The sequence below is a fragment of the Ovis canadensis genome, chromosome 3, assembly GCF_042477335.2.
Source record: "Ovis canadensis isolate MfBH-ARS-UI-01 breed Bighorn chromosome 3, ARS-UI_OviCan_v2, whole genome shotgun sequence".
Classification (NCBI taxonomy): Eukaryota; Metazoa; Chordata; class Mammalia; order Artiodactyla; family Bovidae; genus Ovis; species Ovis canadensis.
In genome coordinates, this window is record NC_091247.1 from 46,287,031 (window position 1) to 46,313,414 (window position 26,384).

Here is a 26,384-nt window from a genome sequence, read left to right on the forward strand (position 1 = left end):
ATTACCAACAGAAGGAAACTTTAGCAAAAAGGAGAGATATGGAGTAAGTAGGAGACTTTATTCCTCACACATCTGTGTAACTAGTCCTGTTCCTTGCCATCTGTGATAAAATAATAGTCTCTGTTTATCTGATGTCTCCACACCTGGGAAATTACTGGAGCCTTTGTAAACAAAATCCAACCATGTTTCATTTGGCATAGATAAACACAGAAATGCAATCAAATCATATTTCAAAGGCAAATTCATATTTCCCATTACCAGATTTAATACACAACTGATAAGTAGCCAGTGGGTATTTGCTGTATGACGCAGGGAGTTCAAACCTGTGCTCTGTGATGGGGTTGGTAGTGATTTATAAATTTGCTGTCAACATTCAAGAGGGAGAAGACATATGTATACCTATGGCTGATTTCATGTTGATGTATGGTAGAAATCAACACGATACTGTAAAGCAATCACCCTCTAATTAAAAATAAATAAATTTAAAAATGATATACAACAGACTAGTGTGTCTGTTGAGTACTACTGCCATATTCTATTCTAACAAATTTACACATTAAAAAAGAAACATTTTACTAAGAGAAAAATTTGGCCAATTACAGACTCACCTAGAGTACCTCTGGATACATTCCAAAGTGCAATAACAAGTACAACTACTATGTAACAGTGACTATACCAAGAAATTTCCAGCTTTCTGGCTGCTCTAACATCCAATTAAGGGCAGACAGCCCAAAATCTGGTTATAGAGAGCTAGATGGGAGTGAGAAAAATATAAAAGTACACAATGTAATAGATTTAGTGATGAATCTGGTTAAATATATCTGTATCAGGTAACAGAACACTTGCGAAAACTGAAGTCTGAACATCAACAATTTAAAAACAGCCTCAAACAACTGGGAAATCTTGGATAGACAGCACTTAGTCACTGTGCTCCAATAATTATGTGTACCAGAAGGTATGCTTGCTGCTGCTGCTGCTAAGTCGCTTCAGTCGTGTCCGACTCTGTGCAACCCCACAGACAGCAGCCCACTAGGCTCCTCTGTCCCTGGGATTCTCCAGGCATGAACACTGGAGTGGGTTGCCATTTCCTTCTCCAATGCATGAAAGTGAAAAGTGAAAGTGAAGTCGCTCAGTCGCGCCTGACTCTTAGCGACCCCACGGACTGCAGCCTACCAGGCTCCTCCGTCCATGGGATTTTCTTAGCTAGTAAATAAACCTACCCAACTTCCCAGAATTTTCGGGGCAGTTTTTTTTTTCTTTTCTCTCTTACCTATTTATTTGACTACATCAGGTCTTAGCTGTGAAATACAGACTCTAGTGTGGCATGGGCTCTGGAGCACAAGAGCTCAGTAGTTGTTGCTCATCCACAGCATGTGGGATCTTAGTTCCCCCACCAGGGGTGAAACCCAGTCTCCTGCATTGCAAGGTGGATTTTTAACCACTGGATCACTAGGGAAGTCCCTTGAGGGTAGCTTTATAGAACTTCTTTCCTTAAGGCAATCAAACCTTGATACTTCAATAAAAGTAAATACTTATTTACCCTTTTGGATGTCTGAACATTCTCAGACAAGTTTTCTGTAAGGCAAAAAAATAAAATATTGAGAAAAAAAGGCAATGAAGTCTTACATCCATGTTTATGCTTTCATATTAATAAAAATTGTATCACAGTAATTTTAGATTTTTTAATTATATTCATTTACAGCAAAGTAAATATATCTGCTATTCTGAATATTCACAGAACATTTATTTAGATATCAAATACTCAACAAGCTGAAAAAACAAAATTCAGATAATAATAGGTTCAGAAACACTACTTAGTCTCTCAATTCTTTATCACAAATATAAAAATGAAAAATACAATGAAGAAGATAACAAAAAGAAGAGAAAATGGTTAAGAAACAAGTGTTATGATGTCTAGATATACAGATTTCTCTGGGTATACAGCTAAGAAGCACGCATTCCTGCTGTAGAACTTCAGAAAGGGTTTCCCTCGTGGCTCAGTGGTAAACAATCTGCCTGCCAATTCAGGAGAAACAGTTTCAATCCCCGATCCTGGAAGATCCCACATGCCACGAAGCAACTAAGCCCATGTGCCACAACTATTGAGCTTGTCCTCCAGAGTCCAGGAGCCACAACTACTTAAGCCCGCATGCCCTAGAGGTTATGCTCTGCAACAAGAGAAGGCACCACAATGAGAAGTTCTTGCACCACAACTAGACAGTCATCCCCACTGTCTGAAACGAGACAAAAAAGCCTATGCAGCAAAAAGACACAGCACAGCAGAATAAGAATTAATAACAGGATTTAATGCATTGATGAGAACGATTTTATGACTTTTTGTTTGAAACACTGCTGGTTCTTTAATGCTTTGAGTTAAACAGGCATTTGAAAAAATCTAAATAACTTCATTCTTAGAGTACGAATCAAAGTTTCCTGACCTTATAAAGTATATTTGAACAAAAGACTTTTCCCATTTCACTGTAAATAAAATTTTCCGATGCAATTTTTACTTGGGGAAAATTAGAAACATGCATCTTCCTTCAATGAAAAATTACATATCTTCCTTTAAATAAAAATTATAAGGAATTAATTTTAAAGTGCTAATTTTTGAAGCACCTGAAAAGTTATTCTACCAATTACATGTGATCTTAAAGTCATATCTGACATAGATCAGTGGAATAAAATTGAGTTCAAAAACAAACCCTTATATTCATGGTCAACTGATTTTTCAACAAAGGTGAAAAGACAATTCAGTGAGGAAAGGACAGTCTTTTCAATAAACAGAGTTGGCATTAATTGTGCACCCACTTCCCTGGTGGCTCAGATGGTAAAGAACCTGCCTGCAATGCAGCAGACCTGGGTTTGATCCCTCGGTTGGGAAGATCCTCTGGAGGAGGGCATGGCAATCCACTCCAACATTCTTGCTTAGAGAATCCCTTGAGCTTGGTGGGCTACAGTCCATGGGGTCGCAAAGAGCCTGACACGACTTAGTGACTAAGCATAGCATGCATAAAGTTTAATATAGACTGCGTTCCTCAAGTTTTCATTACACATTCCTAAGAAGTGCCTTGAGATATTTTAAATTTAATTTGCCCTCCCTTCAAAAATTTTTAATGCGACAAATATCCTATTTATCTTTCTTTAATATTTATTTGGTTGCATTGGGTCTTAGCTGGGGCATAAAGACCTTCATGTGGCACAGCAGGCTTAGCTGCCCCAAGCCATGTGGGATCTTAGTTCCTAGACCAGGGATTGAATCCATGTCCTCTGCATTTCAAGACAGATTCTGAACCACTGGACCACCAGAGAAGTCCCTGTTTATCTGCTCTACCTCTGGTTTACACATAAATACAGAAAGATTTTTTCATTCTTCAAGAACCAATTATCTCCTCCAACAAGAATGCATGAGAACATTAGCTGACACACAAAAATTAACTCAAAATGGATCATATACTAAAATGTAAAACCTATAACTATAAAACTCCTTGAAAAAAATAAAATAGACTATCTTTGAGAACTTTTCAACATGAAAACTGCTCTTAAATGCAACACCAAAGTACAACCTATAAAGAAACAAATTTATAAGCTGGTCTTTATCAAAATCAAATACTTGTTGCAGTTCAAAACAAAATTAAATGACAAGCCACAGACAGGAAGAAAATATTTGCAGGTTATATTTCTGATAACAAACGTATCCAGAATATATATTTTTTAAGTTGTTATAACTCACTAATAACACAAAATGACTGAATTTTTAAATGGGCAGAAGATTTAAATAGACATGTCACTTCTGTGTACCTTCTGGGGGGATGTCTCTTGAAGCTATGCCTAACCCATAAAAAGGCTTATGGTTTGCATCACATTTTGAATTAGCATACTTTCTGAAGCTGAGTTAGAGTTCCAGGCTTCTTTTTTGTAAGGTACACCTTAGGATGGAAGTTATTTCTAACTTTGGTTTCCAGGTCTCTCTGCTGCTTTGAAGGCGCTATGCTTACTCAGGCTGTGAGTTCTTGGATTTCTGTTTCAAGCCTCTCTGTTCTCACTACTTGGTCCTGCTCCTATCATGGGAACTTGAAGTCAACTAAAATCGTCCTTCTCAAACTCCTGCTGACCATATGCTCTGCCACTACACCACTAACTCTAACTCTCTGCTTTCTCCTTGTTGGTATGCCTTTACAAGAATAATTTAGAACTTCCAAAGGTTCTTTAGAAAAACTTAAAGATTTCCTAAGCTGGCTTCTCCAAGGCTTTGCCCACTGCATGTGAGCCCATCAACTCCCTAGAGTCATTGGAACTTCAGCCCCCTGCCCACTCCCTCTAAGGACCTCAGTACTCACAAAAACAACCACTTGGATAAAAAGGTTAATTGCTAGTCCACATTCTCCACAAGATTTTATATCAGGACAAAAGAAAACCTTAAAACTCTTCCAAAATAAAGGTAAAAAGCTGTAGCCCTTATTCTGAGCAGGTAACAACTTCTCCCACTTACCAGACACACTATTCAATAAAAACACAAGGTGGGACAAAGATGAGAATGCTTACATATAAACAAGTGGATTCTGTATTACTGTTTTTATGTCTGACACATAACTAAAATTTTAGGATGAAAGTCATAAAGCTCTCTACATTCCCGTCTGTCTAAAAATATGATACACATATGTAATATTTCCTATCTCCATTTTACTAAATTAACAAAGAAGCTCTACCCTAATTGACTTAGGAAAAGGAAGTGCTTATATAAACTACAATAAGTCCCCTACATATGAACCTTCAAGTTGCAAACTCCCAAAGATGGGAATGTGTATTCGTATGTCGAATCATGTAAGTAATCCACATGTCTGGAGTACACTGTCACATGCATGCATCCTCTAAAAGTGGCTGTGCTTTTGTGTACTTTAATAGACAGTATTACATAGAATACAGTAGTTCAGTTCAGTTCAGTTGCCCAGTTGTGTCCGACTCTGCAACACCAATAAGCACAGCACGCCAGGCATCCCTGTCCATCACCAACTCCCAGAGTTTACCGAAACTCATGTCCATTGAGTCAGTGATGCCAACCAACCATCTCCTCCTCTGTCGTCCCCTTCTCCTCCTGCCCTCAATCTTTCCCAGCATCAGGGTCTTTTCAAACGAGTCAGCTCTTCACATGAGGTGGCCAAAGTATTGGAGTTTCAGCTTCAACATCAGTCCTTCCAATGAACACCCAGCACTGATCTCTTTTAGAATGACTGGTTGGATCTCCTTGCAGTCCAAGGGATTCTCAAGAGTATTCTCCAACACCACAGTTCAAAAGCATCAATTCTTCGGCACTCAGCTTTCTTTATAGTCCAACTCTCACACCCATACATGACCACTGGAAAAACCACAGCCTTAAGTAGACGGACCTTGTTGACAAAGTAATGTCTCTGCTTTTTAATATGCTATCTAGGTTGGTCATAACTTTCCTTCCAAGGATTAAGCATCTTTTAATTTCATGGCTGTAGTCACCATCTGCAGTGATTTTGGAGCCCTAAAAAGTAAAGTCGGCCACTGTTTTCACTGTTTCCCCATCTATTTGCCACGAAGTGATGGGACCGGATGCCATGATCTTCGTTTTCTATATGTTGAGCTTTAAGCCAACTTTTTCACTCTCCTCTTTCACTTTCATCAAGAGGCTCTTCAATTCTTCACTTTCTGCCATAACAGTGGTGTCATCTGCATATCTGAGGTTACTGGTACTTCTTCCCAGCAATCTTGATTCCAGCTTGTACTTCCTCCAGCCCAGTGTTTCTCATGACATACTGTGCGTATAAGTTAAATAAGCAGGGTGACAATATACAGCCTTGACGTGCTCCTTTTCCTATTTGGAACCAGTCTGTTGTTCCATGTCCAGTTCTAACTGTTGCTTCCTGACCTGCACACAGGTTTCTCAAGAGGCAGGTCAGGTGGTCTGGTATTTCCATCTCTTTCAGAATTTTCCACAGTTTATTGTGATCCACACAGTCAACGGCTTTGGCATAGTCAATAAAGCAGAAACAGATGTTTTTCTGGAACTCTCCTGTTTTTTCCAATATGGTATACTAACGCACATATATGGAATTTAGAAAGAAGGTAATTTTTTTGAGACAGCAAAAGAGACAGATGTATTGAACAGTCTTTTGGACTCTGTGGGAAAGGGCGAGGGCGGGATGATATGGGAGAATGGCATTGAAACCTGTAAAATATCATATGTGAAATGAATCGCCAGTCCAGGTTTGATGCATGATACAGGGTACTAGGGGCTGGTGCACTGGGAAGACCCAGAGGATGGGGTGGGGAGGGGAGTGGGAGGGGGGTTCAGGATGGGGAACACATATACACTCATGGCAGATTCAAGTCAATGTATGGCAAAACCAATACAATATTGTAAAGTAAAATACATAAATTAATTAATTAAAAAAAAATACTCAATCAGGATGTCTGGAGACCAGATGCAGCAATCTGTGCTTTTAACAAGTTCTCCAGATGATTTTAAAGCACACTGGTGCACACTGAAGTTTGAGAACCATTCTTTTATAGGACCCAGTTTCTTCAGGGGGGAAAATAAGAGGGAAAACAAAAACCTAAAAGGGGGGACCTATAGGTTAAAAATGAAATCTCAGCCAATTGCAATATACATGAATCTTATCTAAATATGGATTCAAACCTATTGATCTCAAACTTTTTAGGATAATCAGGGAAGTATAGCCATTAAATCAAATTATTATATTTTGTAAAATTAAGAATTACTTACAATTTTGTTTTTAGTTCTTTTAATAGTGATAATGGCATTTGTGGTTTTTTAAAATTAAAATAATTATTTTTGTTGTGCTGTAAAAAAATAAAGAGTCATTGCTTACAAAGTCCACTTGGAGGTTACCCTGTAACCTAACTTACAGGTTACCAGCCTTACAGGTGACTGAGGAAGTTCATTGGTCATAAGTTTAGGAACTTTGAGATATTTAGGGGACCTCAAGAAGAAAGGAATTTACCCAAATCTATAGATTACTGCAGGTAAAGTCTGGTGGTAAGTTCTTAAATTGGCTTTCTGGTCTCAAACATGTTTTAAGTCCAATCTGAGATTTCTTATAAAAGTCTCAGCAAAGAAAATTTAAAAAGTTTAAGTGATCAATATAATTATTATTTTTATGTAAATAATTAGGACAAATTTAATTAGATTAGGGTTATTTTATAAACAAGGATAATCTTACTTTGATATCATTGATCAAAATAGGGATAAATATAAAGGGAAATTTTATGACTGCAGAGAGAATTTTTTTCAGCAGAAAACTACAGCTCTTGTGAGTTATCAGATTCTAGTTCTTTTCATTGTCTTTGAGCTATTTCTTACCTCCAAGTAGATTGGATACTACCATATTGTTTCCATTTTTTCTCTTACTCTCTTGACATGACATCAGTACAGTTCAGTTCAGTCACTCAGTAATGTCCAACCCTTTAAGACCCCATGGACTGCAGCACACCAGGCCTCCCTGTCCATCACCAACTCCCAGAGTTTACCGAAACTCATGTCCATTGAGTGGATGATGCCAACCAACCATCTCATCCTCTGTCGTCCCCTTCTCCTGCCCCCTTAAATCTTTCCCAGCCAACAGTCATTTCCAATGAGTCAGTTCTTCACATCAGGTGGCAAAAATATTGGAGTTTCAGCTACAACATCAGTCCTTCCAATGAACACCCAGGACTGATCTCCTTTAGGATGGACTGGTTGGATCTCCTTGCAGTCCAAGGGACTCTCAAGAGTCTTCTCCAACACCACAGTTCAAAAGCATCAATTTCTCAGCGCACAGCTTTCTTTATGGTCTAACTCTCACATCCATACATGATTTCTGGAAAAACCATAGCCTTGATTAGATGGACCTTTGTTGGCAAAGTAATGTCTCTGCTTTTTAATATGCTGTCTAGGTTGGTCATAACTTTCCTTCCAAGGAGTGTCTTTTAATTTCATGGCTGCAGTCACAATCTGCAGAGATTTTGAAGCCCCCAAAAATAAAGTCTGACACTGTTTCCACTGTTTCCCCATCTATTTCCCATGAAGTGATGGGACCAGATGCCATGATCTTAGTTTTCTAAATGTTGAGCTTTAAGCCAGCTTGTTCACTCTCCTCTTTCACTTTCATCAAGAGGCTCTTTGGTTCTTCACTTTCTGCCATAAGGGTGGTGTCATCTGCATATCTGAGGTTATTGATATTTCTCCTGACAATCTTGATTCCATCTAGTGCTTGATCCAGCCCAGAGTTTCTCATGATGTACTCTGCATGTAAGTTTAATAAGCAGGGTGACAATATACAGCCTTGATGTACTCCTTTTCCTATTTGGAACCAGTCTGTTGTTCCATGTCCGGCTCTAACTGTTGCTTCCTGACCTGCAAACAGGTTTCTCAAGAGTCAGGTCAGGTGGTCTGGTATTCCCATCTCTTTCAGAATTTTCCAGTTTGTTGTGATCCACATAGTCAAAGGCTTTGGCATAGTCAATAAAGCAGAAATATATGTTTTTCTGGAACTCTTGCTTTTTCAATGATCCAGCTGATGCTGGCAATTTGATCTCTGGTTCCTCTGCCTTTTCAAAATCTAGCTTGAACATCTGGAAGTTCATGGTTTACATATTACTGAAGCCTGGCTTAGAGAATTTTGAGCATTACTTTACAAGTATGTGAGACTTGACATCATTGACAACTAAAACCTGATTGCCCAGATCCTTATTGAAACTCTAGGTAATCCTGCTCCAAAGACTTCAAGCTGAAGCTGGACAATTTGCTTTAAACTTAAAACCACTTATAACTTCAAATCTGGGTCACCTGGGAAGGTCACCAAAAACATGATCTTTCATGCTCTGCTCTGGGAAGTAACTGACATTGATGTCTCACTCTACCATCTAAAGATACTTTGAGCCCAACATCTAAAAATCTGGACTGGATGCCCTCTGAACACAGAAAATGTGTTCACAGTCTACTCCCACCAGGCAACTTTGGCCTTGGAGTACAAAACAAAGCAGGTCAAAGGTTAACAGACTTTTGCCAAGAGAAGGCACTGGTCATAGCAAACACCCTCTTCCAAAAACAAGAGAGAAGACTCTACATATGGACAACACCAGAGATCAATACCAAAATCAGATTGATTATATTCTCTGCAGCCAAAGATGGACAATCTCTATAAATTCAGCAAAAATAAGATGGGAGCTGACTGTGGCTCAGATCATGAACGCCTTATTGCCAAATTCAGACTTAAATAGAAGAAAATAGGGGAAACCACTAGACCATTCAGGTATGACCTAAATCAAATCCCTTGGTATTATATAGTGGAAGTGATAAATAGATTCAGGCGATTAGATTTGATAGACAGAGTGCCTGAAGAACTATGGATGTAGGTTCATGACACTGCACAGGAGGGAGTGATCAAGACCATCCCCAAGAAAAAGAAATGCAAAGAAGGAAAATGGTTGTCTGAGGAGGCCTTATAAATAGCTGAGAAAAGAAGAGAAGCTAAAGGCAAAGGAGAAAACAGAAAAGATATACCCATTTGAATGCAGAGTTCCAAAAATAGCAAGGCGCAGTAAGAAAGCCTTCCTCAGTTATCAATGCAAAGAAATAGAGGAAAACAATAGAATGGGAAAGACTAGAGATCTCTTCAAGAAAATTGGAGATACCAAAGGAAATATTCATGCAAAGATAGGCAAAATAAAGGAAAGAAATGGTACAGACCTAACAGAAGCAGAAGATATTAAGAAGAAGTGGCAAGAATACACAGAAGAACTATACAAAAAGATCTTAATGACCCAGATAACCACGATGGTGTGATCACCTAGAGCAGACACCCTGGAATGCAAAGTCAAATGGCCCTTAGGAAGCATCACTACGAACAAAGCTAGTGGAGGTGATGGAATTCCAGTTGAGCTATTTCAAATCCTAAAAAATGCTGTGAAACTGCTGCACTCAATATGGCAGCAAAGTTGGAAAACTCAGCAGTGGCCACAGAACTGGAAAAGGTCACTTTGCACTCTAATCCCAAAGAAAGGCAATGGCAAAGAATGTTCAATCTACTGCACATTTGCACACATCTCACACTCTAGCAAAGTAATGCTCAAAATTCTCCAAGCCAGGCTTCAACAGTATGTGAACTGTGATCTTTCAGATGTTTAGGCTGGATTTAGAAAAGGCAAAGGAACCAGAGATCAAATTGTCAACATCCTTTAGATCATGGAAAAAGCAAGAGAGTTCCAGAAAAATACCTACTTCTGCTTTATTGACTATGCCAAAGCCTTTGACTGTGTGCACAAAACACTGTGGAAAATTCTTCAAGAGATGGGAATACGAGACCACCTAATCTGCCTCCTGGAAAACCTGTATGCAGGTCAAGACGCAACATTTAGAAGTGGACATGGAACAAAAGACTGGTTCCAAATCAGGAAAGGATTTTGTCAAGGCTGTATACTGTCACCCTACTTATTTTACTTATACGCAGAGTACATCATGCTGATGCCAGGTTGGATGTAGCACAAGTTGGAATCAAGATTGCTGGGAGAAATATAAATAACCTCAGATATACAGATGACACCACCCTGATGGAAGAAAGTGAAGAACTAAAGAGCCTCTTGATGAAAGTGAAAGAGGAGAATGAAAAACTTGGCTTAAAACTCAACATTCAGAAAACTAAGATCAACCCAACCACCACCACCCTTGTTAAGTTTGGTATATAAACCTTTTGTCGCTAGCTATTGAATGCTGCTGCTAAGTCACTTCAGTCGTGTCCAACTCTGTGCGACCCCATAGATGGCAGCCCACCAGGCTTCCCCGTCCCTGGGATTCTCCAGGCAAGAACACTGGGGTGGGTTGCCATTTCCTTCTTCAGAGAGCTATTGAATACTCCCTCGCATATACCAGACAAGCCTAAAGTTAGTTGGTCTTTTTCCTCTTAATCTATTGCCACAATCTGCAGGCAACAACCACTGGAACCAAATTGTAAAAGTTTTCCTCTTAACATCAAGCAGTGAAACAAGAACAAAACAAACCAAAAAAATTTTAAAGCCATGAAACAGAAAAGATACTCGTTTTAAGATAATCTAGTTAATAAAAATAACAAACTCAATGCTCTGAAGATAATGAACACGTGAAGAGTAATATTTGGCTCTAGCAGGCTCTTCACTAATTCATAAAATCTGATAAACCAGTGACTGTTACACCATCCTAGCCCTCTGTCTTCCATTATGTTTACTTCTCAATTTCATATCTTTGGCCTTCTCCCTTAACTGAACATTTCAATTCATGAACTTACAAAGCCTTTCTAGAAGAAAAGTAGATTTTATTTATGATTTTATTCCTTCACATTGATATTTTAGAATGGCACAAGCCTGAAGCAAAACTCATTTAGGGTGTGTGATATGGGCATCTCCTGATTCTGTCTTTAGAAAGTAGCAACCCCATGGTCCCTTCAGGGGAGCTTTCCCAACTGTCCCACCTACTAATCAATAAAACTTATTTTTCATTCTCCACTTCCCCCACATGTCACATGTACACACTCAACACATCTCAAGCCCAGTTTGTTTTTAAATGTAGCAGCTGATGGTTATACTGGACTTGGGTATTTTAGTATTTAGTATTTTAGCATTAAATGAAAGCTGCTTGTTCCCTTTTCTTTGCTCCTTAGACTTTGTGCCAATCTCTGCAAAGTCTATGGTGAACTTAGAACTAAAAAGAGGGAGCAGAGAACATAAAGCCAACAGGTTTTGTATTTGCCTGTCTGATCTGTTCTCCTTGCATGGAACATAGCTGTCTGTTTTACTATTGAAGGGTCTATAAAACATGTGTGGTATCTGAATCTCTTGGCAACTCAGACAACTGAAATAACAACAAGGAAATGCCAGGAATGCAAGTGCTGTTTTATAGAAACACACTTGTGGCCTTCATATACATTTTATATAACGGACTTTACAGAAGTAGACATTATTGTCAGAGAAGAATTAAACATGTCAGCAGAGAAAGAAGGAAAGATTTGTAGCCAATGTGAAAAACAAGACAAGGCCTCCAAAGTTAGTCTCTGGACGGTTGCTTTGAGCTTCTATACATACAATATAACGGATAAAAGAAGATTTTAAATCATAAATAAAGAAAGGTATTTTCTGTTAAAAGGATGATTTATTTTATTTAGTCACTAAGAGAGGGCATCAGAGGGCAGACAGACTGAAACCACAATCACAGATAACTAGCCAATCTGATCACACAGACCACAGCCTTATCTAACTCAATGAAACTACACCATGCCGTGTGGGGCCACCCAAGATGGATGGGTCATGGCGGAAAGTTCTGATAAAATGTGGTCCAGTGGAGAAGGGAATGACAAATCAGTTCAGTATTCTTGCCTTGAGAACCCCATGAATGCTATGAAAAGGCAAAAAGATAGGACACTGAAAGATGAATTCCCCAGGTTGGTAGGTGCCCAATATACTACTGGAGATCACTGGAGAAATAACTCCAGAGAGAATGAAAGGATAGAGTTAAAGCAAAAACAACACTCAGTTGTGGATGTGACTGGTGATAGAAGCAAGGTCCGATGCCGTAAAGAGCAATATTGCAGGAACCTGGAATGTTGGGTCCATGAATCAAGGCAAATTGGAAGCAGTCAAACAAGACATGGCAAGAGTGAACATCGACATTCTACAAATCAGTGAACAAAGATGGACTGGAATGGGTGACTTTAACGCAGATGACCATTATATCTACTACTATGGGCAGGAATCCCTTAGAAGAAATGGAGTAGCCATCATAGTCAACAAAAGAGTCTGAAATGCAGTACTTGGATGCAATCTCAAAAACGACAGGATGATCTCTGTTCGTTTCTAAGGCAAACCGTTCAATATCACGGTAATCCAAGTTTATGCCCCGACCAGTAATGCTGAAGAAGCTGAAGTTGAATAGTTCTATGAAGACCTACAAGACCTTCTAGAACTAACGCTAAAAAAAGATGTCCTTTTCAATATAGGGGACTGAAATGCAAAAGTAGGAAGTCAAGAAACAACTGGAGTAACAGGCAAATTTGGCCTTGGAGTACAGAATGAAGCAGGGCAAAGGCTAATAGAGTTCTGCCAAGAGAACACACTGGTCACAGCAAACACCTTCTTCCAGCAACAAAAGAGAAGACTCCACATATGGACAACACCAGACGACCAACACTGAAATCAGATTGATTACATTCTTTGCAGCCAAAGACGGAGAAACTCTATACAGTTAGCAAAAACAAGACCGGGAGCTGACTGTGGCTCAGATCATGAACTCCTTATTGCCAAATTCAGACTTAAATACAATAAAGTGGGGAAAACCACTAGATAATTCACGTATGACCTAAATCAAATCCCTTATGACTATACAGTGGAAGAGAGAAATAGATTTAAGGGACTAGATCTGATACACAGAGTGACTGATGAACTACTGACAGAGGTTCGCGACATTATATAGGAGACAGGAATCAAGACCATCCCCAAGAAAAAGAAATGCAAAAAAGCAAAATGACTGTCTGAGGAGGCCTTACAAATACCTGTGAAAAGAAGAGAAGCGAAAAGCAAAGGAGTAAAAGAAAGATATAAGCTTCTGAATGCAGAGTTCCAAAGAACTGCAAGGAGAGATAAGAAAGCCTTCCTCAGCAATCAATGCAAAGAAATAGAGGAAAACAGTAGAATGGGAAAGACGAGGGATCTCTTCAAGAAAATCAGAGATACCAAAGGAAATTTTCATCCAGAGATAAGCAAAATAAAGGACAGAAATGGTATAGACCTAACAGAAGCAGAAGATATTAAGAAGAGGTGGCAAGAATACACAGAATGTACAAAAAAGATCTTCACAACCCAGATAATTACGACGGTGTGATCACCCACATTGACCTAGAGCCAGACATCCTGGAATGTGAAGTCAAGTGGGCCTTAGGAAGCATCACTACGGACAAAGCTAGTGGAGGTGACGGAATTCCAGTTTAGCTATTTCAAATCCTAAAAGATAATACTGTGAAAGTACTGCACTCAATATGCCAGCACATTTGGAAAACTCAGCAGGACTGGAAAAGGTCAGTTTTCCTTCCAATCCCAAAGAAAGGCAATGCCAAAGAATGCTCAAACTACCGCACAATTGCACTCATCTCACATGCTAGTAAAGTAATGCTCAAAATTCTCCAAGCCAGGCTTCAGCAATATGTGAACCATGAACTTCCTAATGTTCAAGCTAGTTCTAGAAAAGGCAGAGGAACCAGAGATCAAATTGCCAACATTCGCTGGATCATCGAAAAAGCAGGAGAGTTCCAGAAAAACATTTATTTCTGTTTTATTGACTATGCCAAAGCCTTTGACTGTGTGGATCACAATAAACTGTGGAAAATTCTGAAAGAGATGGGAATACCAGACCACCTGACTTGACTCTTGAGAAACCTGTACTCAGGTCAGGAAGCAACAGTTAGAACTGGACATGGAACAACAGACTGGTTCCAAATAGGAAAAGGAGTACGTCAAGGCTGTATATTGTCACCCTGCTTATTTAACTTCTATGCAGAGTACATCATGAGAAACGGGCTCCAGCTGGGCTGGAGGAACAACAAGCTGGAATCAAGATTGCTGGGAGAAATATCAATAACCCCAGAAATGCGGATGACACCACTGTTCTGGCTGAAAGAGAAGAACTAAAGAGCCTCTTGATGAAAGTGAAAGAGGAGAGTGAAAAAGTTGGCTTAAAGCTCAACATTTAGAAAACTAAGATCATGGCATCCGGTCCCATCACTTCATGGCAAATAGATGAGGAAACAGTGGAAACCATGACAGACTTTATCTTGGGGGGCTCCAAAATCACTGCAGATGGTGACTGCAGCCATGAAATTAAAAGACGCTTACTCCTTGGAAGGAAAGTTATGACCAACCTAGACAGCTTATTAAAAAGCAGAGACATTACTTTGTCAACAAAGATCTGTCTAGTCAATCCTATGGTTTTTCCAGTAGTCATGTATGGATGTGAGAGTTGGACTGTGAAGAAAGCTGAGCGCCAAAGAATTGATGCTTTTGAACTGTGGTGTTGGAGAAGACTCTTGAGAATCCCTTGGACTGCAAGGAGATCCAACCAGTCCATCCCAAAGGAGATCAGTCCTGAATATTTATTGGAAGGACTGATGTTGAAGCTGAAACTCCAATACTTTGGCCAGATGTGAAGAGCTGACTCATTTGAAAAGATCCTGATGCTGGGAAAGATTGAGGGTAGGAGAAGAAGGAGACAACAGAGAATGAGATGGTTGGATGGCATCACCAACTCAATGGACATGGGTTTGGGTATACTCTGGGAGTTGATGATGGACAGGGAGGCCTGGCGTGCTGCAGTTCATGGGGTCGCAAAGAGTCAGATACGACTGAGCGACTGAACTGAACTGAAAGAGGACTGTCTTGGGAGTTGGCTGGCTTGCTCTACTATGGTACCTCCTATTTTTCTTGAACTCCAAAAGCAGTCACCTAGAATTTTAAAACACGTAGTCATGGTTATATAGATAAGGTGGTACCCCTGAAAAAGATAATATAAGACAAGTTCTTTTTTCTAAAACTGAAAAATTTAGTTAGCTCTTTAGGATATTGAAAGGACTTCCCTGGTGGCTCAGATGGTAAAGCGCCTGTCTACAATGCGGGAGACCCGGGTTCGATCCCTGGGTCGGGAAGATGCCCTGGAGAAGGAAATGGCAATCCACTATAGTACTATTGCCTGGAAAATCCCATGGACAGAGGAGCCTGGTAGGCTACAGTCCATGGGGTAGCAAAGAGTCAGACACGACTGTGCGACTTCACTTTCACTTAGGGTATTGAGAAAAGATACCAAAAAACCCCCAGCTGCATATGACTTAGCTTCTTAGAAGACTGTCATCATTGTGTCTAAAAGTCAATTCCACTGCAGATGGACACAGCTATCAGAAAGAAATAACTAAAATCTAACTTTATAATGAGGAAAGTTTTACTTGTATATTACTTATGCAAATGTTTATGTTTTACTTAAAAAAAAAAAACACTAACTCTACAACTGGTCTCTTCTTTTCACAGTCAAGGACCTTTGTAATTTACTCTGTATCCACTGGATCTAAATACAAATTCCTGAAGTAAATGACTTTTCTGAAGGATTAAAGAGAATTAACATTGACCACATGGGAGGATTTTAATATAAAAAGAGCAATAATTATTAAATACAAATCATATGCCAAGCACTATTTAGGAGTTTTATATACAGTGTCACATATGTTATACTCCTAGTTCTAGCTGAATTAGAAATTATTTTCCTTATTCTGTATATGAATAAATAAATAGAGGTTCAAAAAGATTAAATAACTCACCCAACTTTACTCAACTAGTAAACTGTAACACTGGGAATTGTAATTAAGGTCTTTCTGCCTCTAAATCCTATTTGTTTCCACAGTAATAAACTGTCTCCTAAAACGCACAAACTCACTAAAATGGTCAAACATCATTTTAAGTAACCCGCAGAATGATTTTTTCTAAGTAGGAAGGTGGGAGTTGCTGACATTTCTTTGTACTTCAGTTCAGTTCAGTTCAGTTCAGTCACTCTGTCGTGTCCGACTCTTTGCGACCCCATGAATCGCAGCACGCCAGGCCTCCCTGTCCATCACCAACTCCCAGAGTTCACTCAGACTCACGTCCATCAAGTCAGTGATGCCATCCAGCCATCTCATCCTCAGTCGTCCCCTTCTCCTCCTGCCCTCAACCCCTCCCAGCATCAAAGTCTTTTCCAATGAGTCAACTCTTCTCATGAGGTGGCCAAAGTACTGGAGTTTTAGCTTTAGCATCAGTCCTTCCAAAGAAATCCCAGGGTTGATCTCCTTTAGAATGGACTGGTTGGATCTCCTTGCAGTCCAAGGGACTCTCAAGAGTCTTCTCCAACACCATAGTTCAAAAGCATCAATTCTTCGGCGCTCAGCCTTCTTCACAGTCCAACTCTCACATCCATACATGACACAGGGAAAACCACAGCCTTGACTAGACGGACCTCAGTCGGCAAAGTAATGTCTCTGCTTTTGAATATGCTATCTAGGTTGCTCATAACTTTTCTTCCAAGGAGTAAGTGTCTCTTAACTTCATGGCTGCAATCGCCATCTGCAGTGACTGTGGAACCCCCAAAAATAAAGTCTGACATTGTTTCCACTGTTTCCCCATCTATTTCCCAAGAAGTGATGGGAAATAGTGATGTACTTACCATTTCCCAAATATCCCATCATCTTTCACATCTGAATGCTGTGGCTCAAGATGTTTAATCTGGTTGCAATAACCCTCAACAACCTCCATCTTTTCTCCAACTCCTGTAGAACACAGCTCCAGAAACTAATGGCTTCCTCCTCTACACAGTACATTTTTATATCTGTTATGAGTGATTAAAACTACAGATTAAGGAGTCAAAATAACCTGTGTTCAGTACTCTTTCCCCTTTAATAAGTAAGATCTTAGGCAAGTTATTTATCTACTCTAAGCCTCAATTTTGTAATTACATGGAGAGAAGATTATCTCCTCTGCTGGAGAGCTGCTGTTGTTCACTCACCAAGTCATGTCCAACTCTTTGCTACCCCAGGCTTTCCTGTCCTTCACTGTCTCCTGGAGTTTGCTCAAACTCATGTTCACTGAGTTGGTGATGCATCTAACCATCTCATTCTCTTCCTGCCATCCATCTTTCCCAGCATCAGGGTTGCTGGATTGTAGTGAGGATTAAATGAGGAACTCAGAACAAAATATCCTATACATCACACTTTTCCAGGCTATCAGATTCTAGTCCAGTTAAATGCCTTTGAGTTACTTAACAACACTCCATAAGTGGTACACTACTGATAGATATGTAAATTATGGACTGTCAAATAGTAATTTGACATCTCCCCCTCCTTCCTACAGGAGTGGGGAACAACCTAGTTTTGTCCAGTCTCAATTTACAATTTATACCATTCCTTTATACCACAAAAATTTGTGCTGTTATGACTTTTTCTTTTTTTTGCTACACAACATGTGGGATCGTAGTTCCCCAACCAGGGATGGAACCAGTGCCCCGTGAAGTGGAAGCCTGGAGGCTTAACCACTGGACCACCAGGGAAGTCCCTTGATTTTTCCTTTGTATGGATTAGATATCCTTGGTTGCCTCACTTAATATGAGTAAAGTAAATTCTGTAATCTGTGTGCTTATTTTTGAATCTGTAGGAGGGTAACAAGTTGACTTTTTTGGAAAGTTACATTTTTATCAACATCATTATCCCAACTCCCAATCTTGATCTTTTCTGAACTCTATACTCCTTATATTCAAACCACTAGAATCTTCAATTAAATGTCCCAATAAATGGTTTTCTTTACTTGGAAAACTTGTTCCTCCTTACAGTCTCCAAGATGACATCCAATGACCCTGCTCTCTTGACTTTTTGAAGAGTCTACAGTGGCTATTTTACAAGATGGCTATTACTCATTAGAGTTGGTTTATGGTTTGGGGGCACAAATATTATCTATGAGGCAGAGATGTCAATTCGTTTATTGATGATGCTGAGTTTGATCATCTGACTGAGGTGATATCCATTAATGACTCTCAATGCTTCTCTTGCTGGGCATTTTCATCCACCAAAGCTACCTAACACCTATTTCTTCACCTTTGACTGTATTTATTCCAATTTTTTTCTAGCCTCTCCAGGCTCCAAATCCTCTTTCCTATCCCTCAATCTCTGCAGGGAATCTATGTCCTACTTCATTACTAAAATCCAAAAACAACTCCCTCAACCTTATCTCTACTAATTATTTTCCTTCCAGACTTAACATCCAAATGCAGTGTGTGGTCTATGATCAGATCCTGGTTTGAATAAACCAGCAAGACATTTCTGGGGGTAATCATGGAAACACTGTACATTAAGGAATTATTGTTAATTGTACTAGTTGTATAATCATATTGTGTTATGCAGTTTAGAGACACACTGAAGCTAAAGTGAAATACCATGGCATATATTTTTTAATATAAATTTATTTTAATTGGAGGCTAATTACTTTACAATATTGTAGTGGTTTTGCCATATATTGACATGTATTGGCCACGGGTGTACACTTGTTCCCCATCCTGAACCCCCCTCCCACCACTCTCCCCATCCCATCCCTCTGGGTCATCCCAGTGCACCAGCCCCGAGCACCCTGTCTCATGCATTGAAGCTGGACTGGCGATCCATTTCACATATGAGAACATACATGTTTCAGTGCCATTCTCCCAAATCATCCCACCCTCGCCCTCTCCCACAGAGTCCAAAAGACTGTTCTATACATCTGTGTCTCTTTTGCTGTCTCACATATAGGGTTACCATTACCATCTTTCTAGATTCCATATATATGCATTAGTATACTGTATTGGTGTTTTTCTTTCTCACTTACTTCACTCTGTATAATAGGCTCCAGTTTCATCCACCTCATTAGAACTGATTCAAATGTATTCTTTTTAATGGCTGAGTAATACTCCATTGTGTATATGTACCACAGCTTTCTTATCCATTCATCTGCCAATGAACATCTAGGTTGCTTCCATCATGGCATTTACTTTAAAGTACTCCACGAAAAAAGAAGAGAAAGAAAATATAGAAAAATATTAACAATTTATAATTTAGGTGAAGTGTATACTAATATCTACTTTTCTTATAACTGAACATTCTCATAATAACTCAAAGTTTTGTTTCTATCTTTTAAAAAAACTTGAAGCACAGAATCAGTGACTTGCCAAGATCACAAGCTGTAAATGGGATTTAATTAGCTAGGATTCTAACCCAGTCAGGGCTCCAAGTCTGGGCCCTCAGCTTCTGTACTACACTGCCTCTTGTTCAATTGACCAAAGTTTGTGAGGCACTAGTACTTACATTGGGGGGGAGAAAGAAGATAGAATGCAGCAAAGATTAACAAATTAATATATGTAAAGTCCTTAAAACAGTGCTTGGCATACAATAAGAACTATTTAAGTGTTAACTATTACAGACCACTCACTGTTCCACTGAAAACTATTATGGTTGCCACAGCTAGGGAAGGAGTTGGGGTGGGGATTGAGATTCCATAGATTAAGTTTGAGAAACCCTAAGTGAAAGAAAGTTAGACATGTTTCTCTGTGCATGATGTCTTTGTGTCTTTAATACGTTAACGCTCATTTCCAAAAAAGACATCTAGCATGCAGCATTTTCCAATTCTAATTGATCACTAAATGCTTCCTCCCCCCGGCCCCCCGCCAAAAAACAACTTGAGGAACTGACACTCTGTGCAACAAGCTGACTCCCTGATTTACATGAAGAAATTAGGTCCTTCACAATAAGGCAACATTTTATTTCAATGGATAGAGAAAAAGAATCAAATGATAAATCCATAATGCTTTACTGGACAAACACAATGTTCACTTTCAAAGTCTGTTATCAGTATGGCTAACAAATAGTCTTCCTGAAGTATGCTAACATGTGTTGCTACTGGCTCCCTCCCTGTTCCTTTCCAAGGTTGAATACCATGAAGTCTCATGCCCTCTAGGCCCCTCTACCTGAGGTTCAAGTATTCTCTGAGGATCAAGAGAACTCTCCTCCCTTCTAATAAGTCAATTCACTCCATTGTCCCCCTCTCCACACAAAACATGCCTCTATTTATAAACAAGAAAAATATTAATTTGATGTACTAAGAAAATGAGATGACAGTGCTCACCCTCTATCTGCCTCTCCTTCTTTCTTGCAATGCAGTTCCTATAAAAGCAAAATCTTTATTTTAAATTCTGAATCTTTTTCTCTTGTAAGATGACTTAGCACATAAGCAATTATAATTTGCTATATGTTTTATTGCTGTTGATATAATGTATTTTCAAGTCTTATTCTTGCTTTGAAGAAAAACATAATCACGGAGAACATTTGTCAAATTTCACAGGAACCTAAAAGAATACAGGTAGGAGTGGAATTTAAAACTTTTAAGGTGAAAAGTCATCAATAATCTGAATTACAGACCCATAGGTATGGTGTTAAGGTATTTTAAACATTAACATTTTAAATATACAAAATCATTAAACTCTGTGGTAGTTCACATTCTATTTATCAAATTGCCATATTTCTGGAATATAATCAAACAAAGAGGAAAAAAATGACAACATTTAAGAGAAGATTTTAAAAATATATATCTAACAAAAATAGATGTCACAAAGATTAATCTCCAAAATATAACAGCAGCTTATGTTAAAACAAGAAACAGAAAAACAACAACCCAATCAAAAAGTCGGCAGAAGACCTAAACAGACATTTCTCCAAAGAAGACAAACAGATGGCTAATAAATACATGAGAAGATGCTCAATACTGCTCATTATGAGAGAAATACAAATCAAAACTACAATGAAATATCACTGCATACCAGTCAGAATGGCAATCATCAAAAAATCTACAAACAATAAATGCTGGAGAGGATGTGCAGAAAATGGAACTCTCTTGCACTGCTGATGGGAATGTAAACTGATACAGCCACTATGGAGAACACTATGGAGATTCCCTAAAAAACTAGGAATAAATCTACCTATGACCCAGCAATCCCACTACTGGGCATATACCCTGAGGAACCCATAACTGAAAAAGACACAAGTACCACAATGTTCACTGCAGCACTATTTACAATAGCTAGGTCATGGAAGCAACCTAGATGTCCATCGACAGATGAATGGATAAAGCAGCTGTGGTACAGGGTCTTCCCAGGTGGCACTAGTAGTAAAGAATCCACCTGTCAATGCAAGAAAGTGTGGTACATATATACAATGGAATATTACTCAGCCATAAAAAGGAACGCATTTGAGTCAGTTCTAGTGAGGAAGATGAACCTAGAGCCTATTACACAGAGTGAAGTAAGTCAGAAAGAGAAAAATAAGCATCATATATTAACGCATATAAATGGAATCTAGAAAGATGGTACTAATGAACCTATTTGTAGGACAGCAATGGAGACACAGACACAGGGAACAGACCTGTGGATACAGCTGGGGAAGAACAGGGTGCGATGAATTGAGAGAGAGCATTGAAACATATACTTTACCAAATGTAAAATAGATAGCCAGTGGGAATTTGCAAGGCAAATAATACAGGGAGCTCAAACCCAGTGCTCTATGACAACCTAGAGAGACAGGATGGGATGGAAGGTGGGAGGGAGGTTCAAGAGGGAGGGGACATAGGTATACCTATGGCTGATTCATGTTGATGTATGACAGAAACCAACACACTATTATAAAACAATTACCCTCCAATTAAAAATAAATAAAATTTTAAAAAATATGCTTCAACATATAATGTATTTAAAAAAAAAAGATGTCACAAAGTCAACAAAAGGCCTAGATTATAACTAAAACCAACTCAAATCTTAAATATTTAAAACACATACTAAAGGTAAACTAGTTAAGCTTCCCTTTACTTTATTACAAATATAATTCTTAATAAAAAGAAAAGATAGTCCAACAGTCACTTTTAAAAGTTTCCTTCTAGTTCTTCTTTATATGCATATATGATTTGTGATCCTAGTTGCAGTCAGGGTATAAAATATCTATTAAAGCAACATAAACATTCAGACACTTAAGACTCTTTAGCAACTGCAATTAGATTCTATTCTGAGTAAATATATTGTCTGTCATGAAAGATATTTAATAATACTTTCACACAATCAAGCAGTCCCTAGAATTCTCAGAAATAAACCACCAAAACAAGAAGTAATAGCAATGTATCTACTAAAATGGACAAAATCCATACCTCTGACACACAAAGACTGGCAAGGATGTGATACAATGCAAAATTTCAGTGATTGCTGGTGGGAATGCAACATACTACAGCTTCTTTGAAAGAGAGTTAGGCAGTTTCTTACAAAACCAAACTTACTCAAAGAAAAACAAACAAGAAAACATACTCAACCATATGATCCAGAAATTGCACTCCTTGGTATTCATCCAAATGAGTTGAAAACTTATGTCCACACAGAAAACTGCACACGGGTACTTATAGCAGCTTTATTCATAAATGACAAAACTTAGAAGCAACCAGATGTCCTTCAGCATCAGGGGATAAACTGTGACAGGTCCAGACAATTCAATGTTATTCAAAAGAAATGAGCTTTCAAGCCATGAAAAGATATGGAGGAATCTTAAATGAATATTACCAAGTGAAAGAAGCCAATCTGAAAAGGCTATATGCTCTATGGCTCCAATTATAAGACATTCTAAAAAAGGCAAAACCATGGAGACAAAAAACAAAAACAAACCCACCAGTGGTTGCCAAGGAGAAGGGGAACAGAGAGATGAACAAGTGAGCCCTAAGGTAAACTGTGGTCTCTGGGTGATGATAACGTGTCGGTGTAGGCAGGTTCATCTATTGTAACAAATGTACCATTCTGGAGGGGATGTTGAGAATAGATGAGGCTGTGCCTGTGTGGGAGCAGGAAGCATATGAGAACTCTCTGTACTTTCTGCTGTGAACTTAAAACTGCTCCAAAAAATTAAGCCTATTTACATTTTTTAAAAAGCAACAGTACTGTGTTTCAAGGATCTTAGCTACTATAAAGAACATGAAATGCATGCTTTCATATCAGGAGACATACATGGTCCAAAGAAAAGTCATACTGTCGTTTTGTATTTTAAGGGGAACAGGACACAGAGTTGTCTCCCAGGAGCAGACACTGTTACCTTCTTCTTTAGCAAAGTCAAAAGATAAGAACAAGTCACTATCACAGCTTAAACAGATATCCAGTTCCTACTCTGCTTACTGCTTGCTCTCCCCATGCAAAAACAACTTGGATCTGGCTGACTTTAGAATGAGAACATTCCACAGGTTTTCATTAGGTGAATCTGAAAATGTCAAACTCATTAGCTAAAAGATTCTGATGGCTGTTAAATTCTTCAGAAGAGGTTTATACACAAACTAAACAGTAAGCACAAAAATTAATTTCCTCCTCAAACAAGAGTAATACTCTGTTTCTCCACCTCACTCCCACCCCCCAGATTTATATGTTGAAGCCCTAACTTTCAACGTGATTATCTAGAGATGGGGCCTTTGGGAGGTAATTAGAGTTAGATGAGGTGATGAGGGTGGGACCCTCATAATTGAATTAGTGCCTTTATAAGACCAGATACCAGAGAGTTCATCCTCTCTCTCCCTGCACGCACGCACAAAGAGGTTATGGGAGCACACAGTGAAATGGCAGTTGCCTGTAAGCCAAAAGGGGACTTGGAATGAAACCTACTTTACCGTCACCTTGATCTTAAGATTACCTAGGCTCCAGAATTGTGAGAAATACATTTCTGTTGTTTAAGCTTCCCAGTTCATATTTTGTTACGGCAGCCAAAGCAGACAAAGAGTTAGTGAAACTAAAAGCAATTCTAATGGCTTGCCCAATTAAAGCCTGATCCAAACCCATGACTCAGACCCAAGACTTTCAGATCTATATCCATTAATTTTTAAGTGAATTTACTCTCAATGAATACAAATTCACTATAAAACAGAAAATAAAAGTAAATGGTAGTAAACTATGGAATTCAAATTCAGTATTTCAAATTGTGCAAAAATCTTTATAATTCATATCCATCTCCTATCTTGTGGATCATATAAGTTACTTTGCTTCCTTCCGCTGTATTCATGTGACTATTTTGTTGTTTAGGTGCATAAGTAGAAACAGAATGTTGTAAAATTTAAACAGATTAATTTTGATCCTTCTAAGCAATTTTAATGATGAAAATGAAGCCTTATCATTTGGTGGGTGAGGTATTTTAGACTAGTAAACTACAAGCTTCTTGTGAAATATACAGTGTCTTATATGATTCTTATTTCCTCCAATACTTGGCAGAATACTATGCACACAGTTTAATGAATATGGAATGAAAGAAAGATAGATGCCTACCCCCACACCTGTTTCATCATCAGATTAGAGTAACCACTTAAATTCTGCATTATCTATCAGTCAATGTACCTACCTAGTTAGAAGAAAATTAACCTGGTGGAATGTTAAAAGGGCTTCTAATTTAATAAAGAATTGTAACAAAATAATGAAAGAATAACAAAATAATAAAATTCAATTAAAAGATATTCTATGAAAGAGTGTTGTTTTCTGTTTCCAAATCTACTAATCATGCCAGCTTTCAAATCTTCATATTCTGAAAGCCTGAAATAGCCTAGTATCTGCTTTAGCAAAGATCTCTTGAGGTTAGATATCTTGAAAGCAATTTGCTGTTTCCATATTAACCTAGTATAATTACAGAACATTATATTAGGATTATATTAAATTACACTGTTACTCAACAAAAAGATCTACAAGTTTCGTGATTCTGGAACAAATTTAGATGATAAATCAGAAATCATGAAAAGTCAATAGTGATTCTATTGATTTGATTCTAATCATTTTCCTCCAAACAGATGTCTCAGTTCAGTTCAGGCACTCAGTCATGTCCAACTCCTTGCAATCCCATGGAATGCAGCATGCCAGGCTTCCCTGTCCATAACCAACTTCTGGAGCTTGTTCAAACTCATGTCCATCGAGCTGGTGATACCTTCCAACCATCTCATCCTCTGTCACTCCCTTCTCCTCCTGCCCTCAATCCTTCCCAGCATCAAGGTCTTTTCCAATGAGTCAATTCTTTGCATCAGGTGGCCAAAGTATTGGAGCTTCAGCTTCAGCATCAGCCCTTCCCATGAATATTCAGGACTGATTTTCTTTACAATTGACTAGTTTGATCTCCTTGCAGTCCAAGGGGATCAGATGTCTACCCCTATCTTAAGCTTCTCCTACATAGGTAATAAACAGTTTCTGGGCAGGTGTCTACAAGGGATCTTTTAAAGTAATTATAACTAATAGTATCTCTGAAATTACTCCACATTTTAATCAAATTCAAGTTGCATAAAGCTGCAAAAGGGGAAAAAATTAAAACTCACAAACTTTTATAAGATAATAAAATAGCCACAAAGCTATTTAAAACAAAAAATCAGGAGGGAAACAGAACCTAAAAAAAACAGACCAAGAATTTAAGATTCTGTCTTCATAGCAAATCTTTAGGATACCTCCTGCATTGGACCAGATTCTTCCAAAAAAAATAATCCCGTGTCATTGGTAAGAACCAAAATTTACCAAGTTTTCTAATGTCGTAATATGAAACACTATAAGCCAAGACCTGGTCATTTTCTGGCTATAAGCCTAATGACTATCTCCTATGTTTCTTTTTATGCAGTCTGTTATTAAACTGCTGACAAATGTAATTTAAGTCCAAAACACTCTTCAGAACACATTATAAGAAAAATATATTCAAGTTAAATAAAGGTTCAAAAAAACTAATTTTTCAGTCTGTACCTACATAATAGCTTCCCAGGTGGCTCAGTAGTAAAGAATCCAC

The 26,384-nt window shown here is 38.5% G+C and overlaps 1 protein-coding gene across 4 annotated transcripts in view; it reads right to left on the reverse strand.

Annotated features, from left to right (window-relative positions):
- Positions 1-26,384, reverse strand: part of COMMD1 (copper metabolism domain containing 1) — a 168,732-nt gene that overhangs the window by 120,555 nt on the left and 21,793 nt on the right. The window contains exons 1-4 of one of the 4 annotated variants that reach the window (XM_069583075.1): positions 23,168-23,191; positions 22,919-23,077; positions 20,701-20,920; positions 19,408-19,579 (exon numbers count right to left, since the gene is read on the reverse strand). The exons of 1 other annotated variant lie outside the window; for it this stretch is intronic. In XM_069583075.1, coding sequence (XP_069439176.1) covers positions 19,408-19,494 — 87 coding nt within the window. In that variant the 5' untranslated portion in view covers positions 19,495-19,579; positions 20,701-20,920; positions 22,919-23,077; positions 23,168-23,191. Of the gene's footprint in view, positions 1-19,407; positions 22,377-22,918; positions 23,078-23,167; positions 23,206-26,384 lie in introns of those variants that run through there. 2 more of the 4 variants (XM_069583074.1, XM_069583073.1) reach the window with 2 other exon arrangements.